General features: G+C 37.9%; 1 protein-coding gene across 5 annotated transcripts in view; it reads right to left on the bottom strand.

Moving 5' to 3' along the window:
* The window catches only part of vps13d (vacuolar protein sorting 13 homolog D), a 192292-nt gene that overhangs the window by 76066 nt on the left and 98480 nt on the right, over positions 1-17746 (bottom strand). For all 5 annotated transcript variants that reach the window (XM_039755421.1, XM_039755423.1, XM_039755422.1 and 2 more), the window contains 12 exons: positions 17399-17534; positions 17188-17235; positions 16675-16825; positions 10171-10387; positions 8530-8777; positions 7784-7975; positions 4901-5027; positions 4564-4706; positions 1852-1982; positions 1535-1710; positions 1086-1209; positions 720-955 (listed from right to left, as the gene is read on the bottom strand). In XM_039755421.1, coding sequence (XP_039611355.1) covers positions 720-955; positions 1086-1209; positions 1535-1710; positions 1852-1982; positions 4564-4706; positions 4901-5027; positions 7784-7975; positions 8530-8777; positions 10171-10387; positions 16675-16825; positions 17188-17235; positions 17399-17534 — 1929 coding nt within the window. The remainder of the gene's footprint in view (positions 1-719; positions 956-1085; positions 1210-1534; positions 1711-1851; positions 1983-4563; positions 4707-4900; positions 5028-7783; positions 7976-8529; positions 8778-10170; positions 10388-16674; positions 16826-17187; positions 17236-17398; positions 17535-17746) is intronic.

Genomic DNA, 17746 nt, shown 5'->3' with positions numbered 1-17746 from the left:
TCCATCTATCGCGGGGGGTTCTGGAACGCAACCCCCGCGATCGAGGAGGGATTACTGTACTCAAATTTAAATAATAGCTTTATTAATTCATCTGCAGAACAAGCAGCTTAAGTGACTTTCTGTAGGTCACACAATGAGTCAGTGAAAAAGACTGCACGGGCAGTCTTACAGGGCACAGACAAAAGTGGAAACTTAACCACAAGATTATTACATAACAAAATGTACTATCATTTAACAGTCTGTTGGTAGAACCCTGAAGTTATGAATTGAACTTAATTTTCCCAATTATTTATAACTTGGTTCAGGATGAAATGTTTTGGGTACATGGAGTCACTAAATGATTGATTCTGTAAATAATTTAATACTGAATAAATCAGCTAGGTGGCTTAGCCAGTAACCTACAGATTTTATGGCGGTGCAGAGCATGTGAATAACAGAGAAACCGTAAAGGCTATATAAGATTATCTATTAAGTGCAACTAACAACTCAGATGTGGGATGACATTGCTGAAAAATAAAGTACCTACCTCTACAAGCCAGAAGAGAAAAACATTATGAAAGGGAGAAATAATTAAGCATATTAAGCAGCCAAAAAACAGGCATTTCACCTGACAAGGACGAAAACAAATGGCCCAGCTACTTTTGTTGTGATTCAACACCATATATCAACAGCACTCTACACACATATAAAAATACTAAATAAGGTAAAGGAGTAAATACCATGAGAAAGTGTAAGAAGCAGCAATGTAAATGAAGTTCTCATAGTAGAGCTTGCTATTTTCCTGAAAAAGGTTCATATCTGCTGTGACTTGAGAAGATCCTGCACCCTTAGCTGTCACTGTGATGTAAGGTGGGAGAACAGGTTCATCACAGGCATAGTCCGTAGATGTTCCTGCTTTAACTTCTGTATGCAAACGGAGATCGGCAACACCATGCTGCCAAAATTGGATAGGAACCTATGGAAGCACAAGTAGTAACTTTGTAATAACAAGGAACGCAATTAGATGGCTTTCATTATTTTTCACTATTAATACTAATTCCCATCTATTAAGGTTTACCATCCAGGACTACTCCAACTGCACATACCTCAGAGAAGTTATCGATGCGGAAGGGTGGAGGAAACTGGTTGGTGTCACCAAAACAGATCCTGTAAGTTGCTCCTCTTAGGGTAACTTCAACACGCAGAAAGTAGCAATTGCCAATTGTATCCCTGAAAATGTGTTAATAATTTGAACATAGTGGAATTTTCAGTATTTGAATAGAGAATTGATCATTTTGACAAGATTCTGATGAAAGCACAGTAGGTTTTAAGGTCAGCTTTAGTCATCTTGAAAATGAGAATTATAAAGAAAAATTTACAAATTAGTAAATTATGTACAAAATATGTACAAAGTAAAATCTTTGAAGGTAAAACTGGAGGTTGGCATATATTCTGAATTTAACCCTTTTTTCTAAGAATGGGTAAATGAAATAGCCATCACATATAGCACAAGCACTACAGAGCTAGAGTCTGCTTCATGATTTTGATCACTCACCTCATATTGACGTGAAAAGATTTGGGCTTGCTAATTTCAAATCCACCAGACCAGGTGCAATTAGGTGCATCCATTAATCGGACACATAACAGCTGGTCATAATCATTCCTGGGCCAATGAAAGACTACACTGGACCCAGGCAATGTAGAAATGTAGCCCTCTGGATTGACAGTATCCTGAAACAATGTAAAACAAATATACACAATTTAGTGAATTTAATTTAAATGTCACATGTACATGAGATTTTCTTTAGTTTCCTGATACACAGGTATAATAAAAATGCCCAAAATACAACTTAATCTGCATTGATACTATACCTTTCCACGAGCAAATTCTCGCTGAGAAAAGGCCAGTTGGTGGCATGATTTGTTGTCTAGTAAATAGCGTGGAGCAAATGTAACCACATGGGTGTCTTGATAGCGACCTTTGCCTTTTCTTACATTGATTCCTACAATAAAGTAGGAAAACAAACTGAATTATATTTTCTTTGATACCACTCTTTGAGTAGTTGAAATACCTTCAGTAATAAAATGAAAAATATTGCCAGAATGGGAAACTTAAAGTACACAAATATAATGAGACTTTACAATGCAAGTCATTTGCAGACAAGAAAAGCAATGTATTTTATATTTATACATTGTGGCAGTAGGGGGCAGTAGTGCACCCTTGAACCCTCAGGTACGACTCCTGACACCAGGTAATAGTCCAGGACCTTTTATTATTTTCTTCAGTGCACCAAGCACCTTCCACACTCTTCATAAACCACAAATAAACACACTCTAATCAACACACAATAACCTCTCCTCCTCGCCCAGACACTTTGCTCCTCTCCCACCCAGCACAGCTCAGTGTCTGGACTGAGGCAGCGTCCTTTTATAGCCCCTGACCCGGAGGTGTTCCTGTCCCAGGAGTCCACAGTTCCCTACTCCTTCCGGGTCAGGGCAATCAGTCCATTACTTCAACCCGGGAGCACGCCATACCTTCCTGTCACATGACCGTGACGTACCCCCGGGTCATAAGGCACAACGGAGCCCATAAGTCCCCCACAGCGACTCCTGGTGGCGCCAAGGTATCCAGCAGGGCTGTGTATAAACACCACAGAGTCCATAAGGCCCTGCTGGACCTCGGAGCACGATCCCGCTGTCTGGAGAGCTCCTCCTGTCGGCCTGGGGGTGCGGACCGGCCTCGGAAGCCGGCAGTCTTCCACAACATATATATATATATATATATATATACATATATATATATAAATATATACACATAAATATATACATAAATATATACACATAAATATATACATAAATATATACATATACATACATATATATACATATACATACATATGATATATATATATATATATATATATATATATATATATATATATATACACACACACACAGTGATCCCTCGCTATATCGCGCTATATCGCGCTTCGACTTTCACGGCTTCACTCCATCGCGGATTTTAAATGTAAGCATATCTAAATATATATCACGGATTTTTCGCTGGTTCGCGGATTTCTGCGGACAATGACCTTTCAATTTATGTTACATGCTTCCTCAGTTTGTTTGCCCAGTTGATTTCATACAAGGGATGCTATTGGCAGATGGCTGAGAAGCTACCCAATCAGCACACGTATTACATATTAAATAAAACTCCTCAATGATATACGATATGCTTCCCGCGTGCTGCTTCGCACACTTAAAAGCTCTAACAATTCATGATTTTTCATTGTTTGCTTTTCTCTGTCTCTCACTCTCTCTGAGAAATACAGGCAGATACTTAACCATCATGCAATACCATCAGGGAGGCGTATGATTGGCCCTATTATCTGCTCCTGACGGAGGGGGTGTGAGCAGAGGGGCTGTTTGCACAGTGGCTATTTGCTTAGAAGATACGGACGCGCCTGTAAAAAAAATGCTGAAAGGCTACCTTCACATTGATCCCTTCATTCCGCCGCTTTATCGCAGTGCTCGCAAACTTAAAAGCGCAACAGCCCAATTGTTTTTTGATTGTTTACTTTACTCTCTCTCTCTGACATTCTCTGCTCCTGACGCGCACCTTACAGAGGAAGATATGTTTGCATTCTTTTAATTGTGAGAAAGAACTGTCATCTCTATCTTGTCATGGAGCCCAGCTTAAACTTTTGACTAAAGGGTGTAATTTCATGTCTAGTGGGCGCTAATAATGTTAAAAAGCGTATTTAGAAGGTCGTAAACAGGTTTTCAATGCTCTACCTGCGAAAATATTAGATTTATAAATAAAGAATCCTACTTCTTGGAAATTCATTTATCTGTCTGGAGCGGATCAACCGCTATAAACGAGGGTTTACTGTATAACTGTGCGGAGAATATTTATAAACAGTGTGGGAGAGTTTCTAAGAGCTTAAAATATATAAAAATCACCATACAAACATATGGTTTCTACTTCGTGGATTTTCACCTATCGCGGGGGGTTCTGGAACGCAACCCCCGCGATCGAGGAGGGATTACTGTATATAAAATCCAACATCTGTCTGCTTTTCACGAGAGAACTATTTAACAGATTTATATAGTTTTTTTTTCTATAATTTGCTTGAACATTCTGGTTGATTTTGTGACTTCTCTCATTGCACTATGTATGACAGTTTGCTTGCGGTACTAAGTTATTTGCACGAATCTGAGAGACACACAGTGGGCTGAGAGGAGGGGGGCAGGGCCCTCCTCACTCATGCGCCAGCTTCAGGGCGTATCTTACCTCTGTTTAGCTAGCGAGCGAGACAACAACTTAATGGATTTACATCAGGTTTTTTTCTATAATTTGATTGAAGATTGTGGTTGATTTTGCGCCTTCTCTCATCACCCTAAGAATCATAGTTCACTTGCAGGAGCGATATATTTGTGCTAATCCGAGACAGAAACTGCGGGCCGAGGGAAGTGGAAGCTAGATGTCAAGTGTGGGGAGCCGGGCAGGGCCCTCCTCACTGTCCTGTTTCACTACAACGTGGACAGAGCTGTGGGGGACGGCTAGTCTTTCATAAATATTACCTATGTTATATATGAGTCCTGGACGATTTCCATGCTGAATAACTTTGACAGCTCTCACACCACTGCCTCCATCAAGAGAGAAGCCTTGGCACCAGGCAGGAACACCATCAGGATGGATGGCTTTGCCAATACGCATAGAGCACCTGTTAAACAGAAAGGCAAATGTAGGACATACATGAGCTTTTTCATTAATTTCCAAATGAGTCTTGACTTCTGTGGGCTATTTCGCAGGACATTACAAAAGAAAGTAAAACTGTGCCATAATAATATTTAAACCAATAATTAAACCTTTAAACAGCTAATATGCATTCCAATCATAAATGATTATCACACTCACATGTATGGCTGTTCTTTGTCTGTATAACAAAAGAGTAAGGGGCTGAGACTTCGCGCCATTTCATGTTCCTCAAACTGGCCAGCAGCATCCATCTTTCCATTGTCCTGACGGAAAATCAGTGGAAGCCCTGTAAAAATATAAATGTAGAATAGGAGAACAAAACTCCATCAACAGACAAAAAAAAAAAATAATCATAAAAGTGCATCAACTTATATTCAACTGTAGGTTAGTAATACCTTCCCTGCTCATAACTAATAAAAAAAATCTAATCTAATGGTTAAAGCAGCAAAAAACATATTAAAAAAAAAAACACTGCAAAAAACTGTATACACTTCAAAAACCGCAGTTTTCAATAAAACAAATACACAACTACTGTTTAAGGTAAATGATCGATGACCATGCCTTTGTGTGCCTAAACTCACAAACAACCCTTTTACAAATGTAATTTGGCCCCTGGCCTTGTATTCTATGTTTAGCTTCAATTAGAAATAAATGTAATTTGTTTATAGTAACACTGTGTAATTTATAGTTCTATACTTAAAAGGTCTTAGAATCTGCAAGTGAGAATTAATTAATTCATTCATCCCCTTCTTTCCCAACCTGCTTAATCTAATGCACACTCGTGGGTGGATGGAGCCTGTTCAGGTAGCATCTGGCACAAGTCTGAAACCAACTATGCAAGGAACCTCAGACTATTGGAGGTGCCACTCACTAATATTAGCCCAATTAAGAGTTACTAATCAAGTTATCCTATATAAATATATCTAGGACGTGAGAATAAACAAAAAATGTACAATTATTACTACCTATAATGTCAAAAATGACACAGCTCATTTTCTGGTGTTGACAGTTTAACTTCCCCTTTAATTGAGACTATTTAACATTAAAAACAGTAAGGCCACAGCATAAAGGATCTTAGGGTCACTGTGCTTATGGGTAATTTCAAGACCCAACAGGAGCAAAGAGAATGGGAATACAAACGTATGCTTAAATTCAACACTCTACAAAATGGTCTTAATATAGACAAGAGTTTTATGAGCAGATATGTAGACTAACAGACTGATTGACCAGCTGATTACATCTTACAGACAATGCACTTCAAAAACAAAAAAAACCTTACAGAACTTTCTCTAGTGATGGTTATCTTATCTCTACATTTTATTAGTTCATTGTTCTCCTCTTTCAGAATTAATTCATCTAAGGTTCATTAATTTTGCTAACATTTGAAAAAAAAAAAAAAAGGTTGTTAAGATGAAAGAAAAAAATCACTTTGCTGTCCCAATATAAGCAAGAGTATTTTTCAGTTTCTTTGTTACACCCTGCCTGATGAAGGGGCCTTAGCTGCCTCGAAAGCTTGCATTTGTATTCTATTTAGTGAGCCAATAAAAGGTGTCATTTCCCCCTACTTTCTCCTGTATCAGTCTATGGCTAACACGGTACAACATTCTACTGCTATTTAACATTAAAAAATGCATATGTAGTGAAAACTGTTAAAAAAAAGTGCTTAAAAAGCTGATTTTCCCAGGCTGAACTGGATTTAATTCAAAAATACTAATTCATATTATTCTGTTATTCATTATGTTTCTGTCTAGTTGGTGTAATCCATACAACTGGAGCTTTATGCCAAATACCTACTGGAGAGACAGACATGAATGCTAACATTTCTCTAACAGGAAAGATTTGCTGTTTAAATCTCTGTAAATTAACCAAGTCGTATTGTGCAACTGTGGGAAAGAGGAGCTGTTTTGTTCCGTATGATGCCACATGCAGAGATCACTTGTGTAACCTTTTTTTTTTTTTGCCTTATTGCAGAATCTTCCCACACTCTCAGTATAACTTTTTATAATTAAAATACATTATATATATATAATATAAAGAATATGACATAATTTATAAATACAATTAGAAATTGCTACATAGATAACTTGTTAGTATGCTTAAGACAAATGTGTATTTTACACATTCCACTCATAGATCATTAGCAGGAACGGGCAGGATTGATAATAACTGTAATAATGGCAAATTTCAGTTATACCAGTGACGTACAGATATTTTTAGTGATTATACAATATAATAGTATAGTGGTTATTTGCTCTGCTTCACATATCCAGCAACCTAGGTTTAAATTCTGTACCCATCATTCTGGCAGAGTCTGCATATTCTTACTTTGTCTGTGCTGCGCATGCACTTCTTCTTGGTACTCAGGGTTTTGGCCAGCATGCTCAAAAATATGCAAGTTATTAACTCAACTAGTGACTCTAAACTAACACCTGTGTGTGTGTGTGTGTGTGTGTGTGTGTGTGTGTGAGAGAATGGGACCCTATCATGTACAAGAATCTAGTCCTGGGCTATTTGGTGCACCCAGTGCTGAATTGCATTTAGAGGGCTTAAGAAAATTATGTTTTCTTTTTCTCTGAAGTGTCCTTGGCACTTCAGGTATCTTGAAGTGGATCCATTCTTGCCAGAGTAAATGGCAGCACATTGTGATATTATGGTTCTCCTGTGATTATCAACATTTACTTGCACTAGGATCTACCTAAGAGTGCTCCTGACCCAAGGAACATGGGACTGAAAAGAACATCCTAAAGTTTTAGCACATTTTAAAAAAAATACACGTAACATGCAGTATGCCTATTTCTTGGAATAACATGGGTTATGCTCTTCTGTTGGTGTCTCAAAATTGTTTTGTGGTTACGCTGTATGTTATTATTCTGTTTTGGTTTAAATATACTATATATCTAATTTATGTATACCTTGTGGGTCTCATAGGAGGTGGTGCACTTCATAAAGAAAAAATAAATTGATTTTAAAGCAATTAATATTTCCCCTTTCCACTTCTGATTACTGCTGGGCTCATTTATTTAAATACAAATAGTTACTCACCAGTTTTATTAATAAGCCAGTAAGGTGCAGAAATGAGGATTTTGAGAGCTCCCTGAGCCCGAAAGATGATACGAATTGTCAGATTTAAAAGGCGCTTGTTGGTATCATAAAGTCGCATACGTACAACATAGTTCTGAGTGCCTGGAGGTATTAGAAGCTCTTTACAGACTGGGAAATTTTCCAGTACAACTCCTGTGAATGTGAACAAAATACATTGTTTGTATCCTTCACTTAAAATATATGAGGAATAAAAATTGCTAGCAACATTAATTTATATTAGAAACCCTACAAAATAAACAATCCTTATTACATATAGCACCTTTCTATAGCAAATCCACCCCAAAGCAATTTACAGGTTTAATTGATTACAGTAATTTTCTACATCTAAACTGCAAGAAAATTAACTGACTTGCTCAAAGAAATACAGATTATCAAAAGAAGGGTTTGAAGTGGTAACCATAAGATTTCAAATTTAGTGCTTTAGCCAACATCAAACAGATCAATCAAGACAGTTTAAGTTGTGGTTAAACTGTGCATTAGCCTTAATGAATCATTTTTACTGTGTTTCTGGAGTATTCAGACAACCAGGAAGTCAAATAGATAAGGTGCTTTGGTCAGGTTACACAAAAATATTGTCTTTTGTTCATACCAAATACACAGTATCAAAACTTCAGACATTGTGTTCATTGTGGCAATTCTGGCATAAATCTTAGTACAGATCTGCAAGTGAATTTTCCTTTTCTTACCAAGTTCTACATTCTGACAGGTGTCAGCAGTGTGCAGTACTGTTTCCTTGCTAGACTTTAAGGTGCCTTTAATTGAAGTATTCTTGATGTAAAAGTTCAAGTCACATGGTAGTAAGTTTACAAGAACCAGCGAAGGAAGAAGGTAGATGGTGTGTCCTGGTTGCCGGTAGATTTGCTTGCTGATGTCTGGGGCGAGTTGGGAAGGAACATAGTCGGGATAACTCTCCTTTTTAATGACAACACAGAATCTAGGACAGAAAAGAAGTTCTTTATGAGAACACTGCATTAATCCATATCTGAGACACCAGCAAAACGAAATGTGTACATTTCCTGAAGAAATAATACATTATCTCAAGTTTCAAAAAGCCACTGGAAGCTTTGCTGACAAGATAAAAATTCAGAAAGTACTTAAACCATTTTACTTACTCATTTAAATCTGCCCAAATGTAGGTGTGCAAAGCTGGTACAAACTTCACCAAGAAGAAATGAAGCAATATTTGCCAGCAAAAAGTCTTCTACAAAGTACTGCATTAAAGGTCGGACTACTTATATAAATAAGAGACTTTCCTTTTTGATTTTTAATACATTCGTAAACTTTTCTAAAAACATGTTTTCACTTTGTTATTAGGGATATTCAGTCTAAACTAATGGCCAAAAACAGCAAATGCATTCATTTAAAAATAAATCTACAACACAATGAACTAAGCAGAATGTGAAGGGGCCTGACAACTTTAAGAATCTTATGTGCATGTGTATGTATACACACATACTGTATATAGATTCTAAACAGAAGAAGAATTTATCCTGTGTTGCAAATATTAACATGGTAATATACATTGAAAAGAAAAATGATACGAGATATTCAACTTAAAAACAACCAAACATGAAACAATTAGCAGTGGGTTACAGTAAAATACAAAGCATATAGATCTACACATCATGTGACTTTTTAAAAATAAACATGTGGAAATTATTGCTGGTAAGTAAATATTTAGTAGGAAAACCATTTGGTGCCCTACATAAATTTTCATTTATTTTACATAGAAATATTGTTAATTGCTTTGCATAGAGCTTTGTGATAATGATCGTTATTATTATTAAAACACAACTAATTTTCATTTAATGGTCACTATCAGAGTGTGAAAGAAAGTTGTAATACTGTTGCCCATAAGAGAAGGCATCTGAATGACTTCAAATGTGTCACTCAATCATCTAGATGTGAATTTCCCCTTGGGAAGAAAGAAAGAAAGTCTTGTGCCCTATGAAGAAATAAATATCTATCTATCTATCTATCTATCTATCTATTATTTAGTGCCTTTCTATCTATCTATCTATCTAAGTTAACTCCAAACACAGCAATGCACTGCATGTTTTATATTACCAGTTATAATATATCTGAAACACGCATAAGGCATGGTATGAGTGGTAATAAAATTGAGGAGTGCATCTGGGGGTGAACAGGCCACTAGCTGGTCATTTCTCAGATAACTTGGCGATCTGGAGACTGTTTTATCTAATCCATAGACGATAAAACTACAGCTGATATAAAGCAAACACTAAACCCCTTTGTTAAATGGATGACCTTTAATGAAGTCGGGCCACTATAGATACCTTATCCTGAAATATGAAGGAAACTAATACCTGAAATTGCGTTTAGGGTGCTCCTCAAAGTCAGTGGAGTGGCACTCTCTCTTGCTGCTGTTTACTTCACCCATGCGTTCCACACTGGTCCAGTGAACGGGTGTCTTACAGAAGAAGAGTCCTAAACCTTTAGGACGGGCTTGCAGCCTCCAAGAGGTAAGATGAAGAGGCATAGCCTGTGACTCTCCAGGTAGAATGGGAGGAAGCAGTACTGGCTCTACAAAAAAATTTTAAAGATAAATACATATTACACATTTTGTAAAATGCTGCACGTTTATAAGTCTAATTACTGATATAAATTTACAAGAAATAAAATAGGTAATCATGTTTGTGTTAGTAAATAAAAACAACATTTCACTGTCTCATCTTCTTCGTAATGAAAATATTATCGTGTAAGACTGGTATGGGCTCAAAGGTCTATGATAGTAAAATGACACTGAATCAGACTTGAAGCCAAATTACAATGGAATCTTGCAGAGTGGCATAGCATACTCAAACTGCCTTTTAAGTATGGAAATCCTATACCTGTCTATGATACATTATACTTAAAATGTGCTTCTTTCTGCTATGTACAAAAATTGCTTTTAAGACAGAAAGATTGCATTTTTCCCCAATTATAAGATTTGTAGCTAGAACACTATGTCTGCTGCCAAGAAAATACAAGTGGAAAAGAAAAAAAAAATATGTGTGATGCAGTCATGGGCAACAGAGGGACATTCATTCTGTTGCACCTGAAGGATGTCTGCCCAGACAAGTATCTTTAACCTCAGTCGCATAGCAGAAAGCGAGTTCTTTGTTGCTATGGATCTGCACATGCAAATATGCATCTGCACATTTGTATAAGCCTCTTGGAAGGTAATCAGGTCATTTTATTATTAAAATGGCAATATTTAACAAATTAATTTATTTGCATTTAAATAAGTTCATTCAAGAAAGATCTTATGAAACAAACTATTTTATTTTTATGTTTTGTCACTGCAAAATGTCTATGCTCCGTTGAATCACTCCAGGGAAAGTGCCATTAAAATTGGTGGCAATGGCGGGGAAAGAAAAAAAAAATGTGATTTCCATTTAGTCCAAAAATTATGATCTGATTTCACAATTATTGATGGTACATGCAAAATATTCCCTAAAAATAGTGACAAGCTATCTGTCAAGTTCTGTGATGGTAACACATATCAGAAAGTTCAAACAGGAAACGCAGCTCAGCAAAAAATCACTACTTTGACTTTTTGCTCCGGACCCTTCTGACTAGAATGACACAGAGGATGAGGTAGCCAGTACATGTACTCTATATTATACTAGCTGAAATACCCAGCATTGCCCGAGAGGAAAATAAAGGTTTTTTTAATTGTTTGAGAAAAACAAAATAAAAAAAAAAAACCCAACTTTAAATAAAAAATAAACAATAAACCTGGGTTCGCTTCCCGGGTCCTCCTTGCATGGAGTTTGCATGTTCTCGCCGTGTCTGTGTGGGTTTCCTGCGATGGGCTGGCACCTTGCCCAGGGTTTGATTCTTGCCTTGCGCCCTGTGTTGGCTGGGATTGGCTCCACCAGACCCTAGTGATCCTGTAGTTAGGATATAGCATGTTTGATAATGACTCACTAATGTGTTTGTCTTGCGGTGTTTTATGTATGTTATTATCCAGCTGACGGTCGGAACCGGCCAACTGTATTTAATTTGAAAAGCAACAGGATCGCAGTGGTGCTCAAACACAAAGAATGTTGGCAGTTTGCCCTCGTGTTTTTTTTAATTAAGAAAAACATAATTAAAAAAGTTAAAAATAAAAATAAATTAAGAAACAAAGACTCACTAATGTCCTTGTATTGCGGTCTTGTACGTATGTTATCGTCTAGTTGACGCTCTGAACCAGCCAACTCCATTTAATTTGAAAAGTAACAGGGGCGCGGTGCTACTCAAAAATAAAGAATGCTGGCACTCGCCTGGTATATACTAACTGTGTAAGCCGTATTTAAATCATCAGAACTACTCTGGACATCTCTCTGCTAGAAGGATTCATGTTGCCGAATTGCTCACATCATTTGTACATTAGCAGCTAAGCGAATGTCTTTCTTAGGAGGGTTTTGCTGGTGTACTGGCCTCGCTTGTGTATCCTCGGAGCTGGAGCCCTCACCCCGACTCTATGTCTCACTTCCAGGCTGTACAGGCACACACACTTCCACGCTTAGAACTCGATTTAATTTTAAAAGCAACTGGGGCGCCGTGACGTTCAAACATAAAGGATGCTGGAAGTCGCCTCCAGTTCGCCCTCTTGTGGTCGTTCTGAGTGTCAACTGGATGATAACATGCATACAAGACTGCAAGATCACCCCCCACCTACCCAGAACGGGGTGGGTTACGACTGATTTCACCCTACAGTATTTTTAGTCGACCATTGTGAAACATGTGTACCAAGTTTCATGAAAATTGCTCCAGCCGTTTGGACGTGATGCTGGAACATAAATACACATATTGACTTTTATATATATATATATATATATATATATATATATATATATATATATATATAGAGTATACATTTATTTTTAGGAGAAAGGTAAAATCATCCTATCTCAAATAGCAGTTCATAACAATATACAGTAATCCCTTGTTTATCGCGGGAGATAGGTTCCAAGGCCGGCCGCAATAACTGAATTTCTGCGAAGTAGGGACACCATATTTATTTAATTATTTAACATGTATTTGGACGTTGTTAAACCCTCCCTGTACTGTTTACAACCCACCCTTTACTCTATTAATAACAGGGACCTACCTAACATTTCCTGGGGTACCTCTTCCACGGTTTCCGAAGTGTATCTGTAGTAGTCGTAGGAACTGGCTCTTTTTTGCGAGGCTGCAAAAACATTGTGATCGCCAGTTGCTGCCGCTGCTTCTTTTTCCGGTCGAAGAGCAGCTTGTAGGCAGTCATGACGTCGTCGACCTTGTTGCAAAATTGGACCAATCGAACAGCGTTTAGGCTCAGCACCGGCCTTGGAAGAAGGAGCACGTTTGGGAGCCATTGCAGGGGGTGAAATTTGAAGCGAAGTTCAACACAAAGAAACCACAAAAAAATCACACACAGTACAGTGTAAAGTAAACTGCTCGGCGAGAAAGCTTGAAGCGAAATGGCCGCGACAGAGAGACAAGAGGAGATGCTGTGGGATCTGGGCATCAGTCAAAGCACCAATCACGGGCCCGATTAGAAAGCGGGAAGCTGTGATTTGTCGTCTCCCTCCCATGTACCAATCACAGCCCGTGTTACAACGCACTTAGTCACCAAATTTGTTGTGTTGTTCTTAGACTAGGAAATACTACTACTATATTTAAAAACCCGCGAAGTCGTGAATCCGCGAAAAGTGAACCGCGAAGTAGCGAGGGATTACTGTATATATATAATAATATATATATTATATCTGACTATCATTCAAATGACACATTACAAAATCCAAATGCAGTTTTATTCAAAACTGCAGATCACTCTTTTCCTAAATGTTGATGTTTCTCTCACAATCTCAAGAACAAAATAATGCAGTTATATAATTAAATTTTGACTTTCTTAGATAATTCTTATAGTGGCGGTGCTTCACAGAAAAAGTTTTGGCTGAGAGAGAGAGAGAGAGGCAGACCTTAGCCGTCGTCATCAGGAAGATTCTGCTCACAGTGTTCAGAAGCAGTCTCTAGGCAACTAATGCTGCATTCAAGTTTCTTAGTCAGAAATTCCACATGAATGCCGTACAAACTCGGAGCTACAAGTCAGAGAGTTTGATAAAAACAAAAATACCAGAATTGTCCGAGTTGTGATATAACACTGACCTTTCACCTTAGTCAGTTGTGTAAAACAAAACACAACCCATTTAGCCACAAATGCAGTTTTTTGGTCAAATTGAATTTGGGGTAAAGTGAAGGCATTTAATATGTTTATTTTGACTTTTTATTTCCAAAATAAAATGCTTTTTATCTTTAATTATTTTTTTTATTTGCAGACCAAGTAGAAAATCAGCACCAACCTCATGTATCTTCAAAATGTTTGAGAAGAAACCTTTGTGAACACATACTGAAGCCTCACCTCAGAGATCCAAATAGTCCAAGAGCATGTAAATTCAGCATAAGACTAGAGTTTGCCTATTAGCTCATACAGCAAGGAGATTGCTTCTGAACCAGACGTTGCAGGTTAGTGGCTGACCACCAGCAATTCACCACAGTGCAAATCTTCAAATGGAAATGCTTTGTGATTTGAGTCCACAGCAACACAATTTTTTTTTTATAATGTACTCCACATGGAGATTGCATCTTCTCACTGTACATATATGGGTTTTCTTCCTCAATTCAATGACACACTATTTTGATCACTGTTATTTATAAATCGCTCTTTGTCAGCCTGAGCAAGGAAAAACTTGGTCAGTTCAACAAACCTGAGGATAACAGAAAGTGCATAATAACTCAATTACCACCTGGTCCCATTTCATTCTCAAAATCGCTTAATCTACTTTCAGGGTCATGTGGTTTCAGAGCTTATCCCAGATCACTGGGTTCAAGGACGGAAAACAGACTTGAGCAGGACACATATCGATCAAAGACAGCACTCATTCACACACTGACATAAACACAGTTCGAAATTGCTTATGATCCTAATACACATGTCTTTGGTGGATGTGGGAGGAAAACCCACACAATCACAGGGAAAATGTGCACCAACTCCACAGTGACTCTATCCAAGAACAAGACTTGAACCCCAGAAGTCGATCTGTGATATGTCAGTGCTACACACAGCACTAACGTGTTACCTGACATAGCTTTCCACATGTATGTGCAGTAATACAGGTGCCGGTCATAAAATTAGAATATCATGACAAAGTTGATTTATTTCAGTAATTTCATTCAAAAAGTGGAACTTGTATATTAGATTAATTCATTACACACAGACTGATGTATTTCAAATGTTTATTTCTTTTAATTTTGAGGATTATAACTGACAACTAATGAAAGTCCCAAATTCAGTATCTCGGAAAATTAGAATAATGTGAAAAGTTTTAATATTGAAGACAATTGCTGCCACACTCTAATCAGCTAATGAACTCAAAATACCTGCAAAAGCCTTTAAATGGTCTCTCAGTCGAGTTCTGTAGGCTACACAATCATGGGGAAGACTGCTGACTTGACAGTTGTCCAAAAGACGACCATTGACACCTTGCACAAGGAGGGCAAGACACAAAAGGTCATTGCTAAAGAGGCTGGCTGTTCACAGAGCTCTGTGTCCAAGCACATTAACAGAGAGGCGAAGGAAGGACAAGATGTCGTAGAAAAAAGTGTACAAGCAATAAGGATAACCGCTTGTACCCTGAAGAGGATTGTGAAACAAAACCCATTGAAAACTGTGGGGGAGATTCACAAAGAGTGGACTGCAGCTGGAGTCAGTGCTTCAAGAACCACCACGCACAGACGTATGCAAGACATGAGTTTCAGCTGTCGCATTCCTTGTGTCAAGCCACTCTTGAACAAGAGACAGCGTCAGAAGCGTCTCCACTGGACTGCTGCTGTGTGGTCCAAAGTTATGTTCTCTGATGAAAGTAAATGTTGCATTGCCTTAGGAAATCAAGGTCCCAGAGTCTGGAGGAAGAGAGGAGAGGCACAGAATCCACGTTGCTTGAGGTCCAGTGTAAAGTTTCCACAGTCAGTGATGGTTTGGTCATCCGCTGGTGTTGGTCCATTGTGTTTTCTGAGGTCCAAGGTCAAAGCAGCCATCTACCAGGAAGTTTTAGAGCACTTCATGCTTTCTGCTGCTGACGAACTTTATGGAGATGCAGATTTCATTTTCCAACAGGACCAGGCACCTGCACACAGTGCCAAAACTACCAGTACCTGGTTTAAGGACCATGGTATCCCTGTTCTTGATTGGCCAGCAAACTCGCCTGACCTCAACCCCATAGAAAATCTACCGGGTATTGTGAAGAGGAAGATGCAATACGCCAGACCCAACAATTCAGAAGAGCTGAAGGCCACTATCATAGCAACATGGGCTCTCCTAACACCTGAGCAGTGCCACAGGCTGATCGACTCCATGTCACACCGCATTGCTGCAGTAATCCAGGCCAAAGGAGCCCCAACTAAATATTGAGTGTTGTACATGCTCATACTTTTCATGTTCATACCTTTCAGTTGGCCAACATTTCTAAAAATCCTTTTTTTGCATTGGTCTTAATTGATATTCTAATTTTCCGAGATACTGAATTTAGGACTTTCATTATTTGTCAGTTATAATCATCAAAATTAAAAGAAATAAACATTAGAAATACATCAGTCTGTGTGTAATGAATGAATTTAATATACAAGTGTCACTTTTTGAATGGAATTACTGAAATAAATCAACTTTGTCATGATATTCTAATTTTATGACCGGCCGTAGTTCCCAAACAATTTATTTCTTTCTTCTTAAGCAAACAGAATCTCTTATTTTTCCCAATTACTGAATCGTCAAATGTATGTGCAACACATAAATAACTCACTATCAGGTGCAGAGGGGCTATCTAGACGAATCTCCATGGGGACTTCAAGTAGGTTTTTGACCATCAATGCTGACCGTACTGTGATCACCTTCCGGACATTACCTTCCATGGTAATTGAGAAGACCACACGGACAGGTGGCAGTGCTGAGAACTAGATGAAAGCACAGTGACAGAGAGATATGTAAAGAAATTGACCAACATCATACAGAGTAAATCTCAAAAAATACTTTGTGGTGGAGGGGAGAAAAAGAGAGAGACTGGAAAAAGCAGGAGAAATAAAACAATGTAAAAATAGTTCTTGGTGGAAGAAGTATGATTTGGCATTAGATACTGTATTTAATAGTTACGCATCCCAGTAAAGTGATTAAGAAGCGCCATACATGTACATTATTGATTTACATTTTCTAAAAGATGCTAACATTAACTTCAAATGAGGAGCCTGAGAATTAGCATTTAAAAAAAGAACAATTTAGAAAGAAACATATGAAAAAGTTTGAAGCAAGAAATACCTACATAGACATGTGGATGAATTATGTTGGTTTTGCTAATTGGGCTTCCCACCTATAATAACAAAACAAGACTTATTCAAGAAATTCCATTTTGTAGCAAGGAATTCAATTTTAGAATACTAAACCTTTTCTTCCACTTTTATACTACACAAAGGACAACAAGAAAACTAGTTTTAGAAACTTAAAATTAAATGTTGATTTCTGAGTAGACTCACTGTATTAGAAGGATTGTCGCGGTCAGGGGCAGCGTAACGAAAGAACACCCCAACCTTGTCCACCGAGACAGGCTTCACCTGCTCCCAGCCACATACACGTACTAGCAGCTGGTGTAGCTTCAAGTCATGAGTGTGTCTGTCAAGGTACAAACAGGGGATGCCAAGAAGAACAAAATAATTAGATGACTGGAGAAGGAGAATATCACTCCTGCTGATGTACTTCATTTTCCTAAAATGCTACTAATTTCAATGTATACATTTCAAGACAAAAATGCACAGCTTAAGTATCATAAGAAACAAGCTGCTCTTTACACTATTTGACCTATAGTCAATATCTTCAATGTGTTC

This window comes from Polypterus senegalus, chromosome 6 (assembly GCF_016835505.1).
Source record: "Polypterus senegalus isolate Bchr_013 chromosome 6, ASM1683550v1, whole genome shotgun sequence".
Lineage (NCBI taxonomy): Eukaryota > Metazoa > Chordata > Cladistia > Polypteriformes > Polypteridae > Polypterus > Polypterus senegalus.
This window is presented reverse-complemented; position numbering and strand designations above follow the sequence as displayed.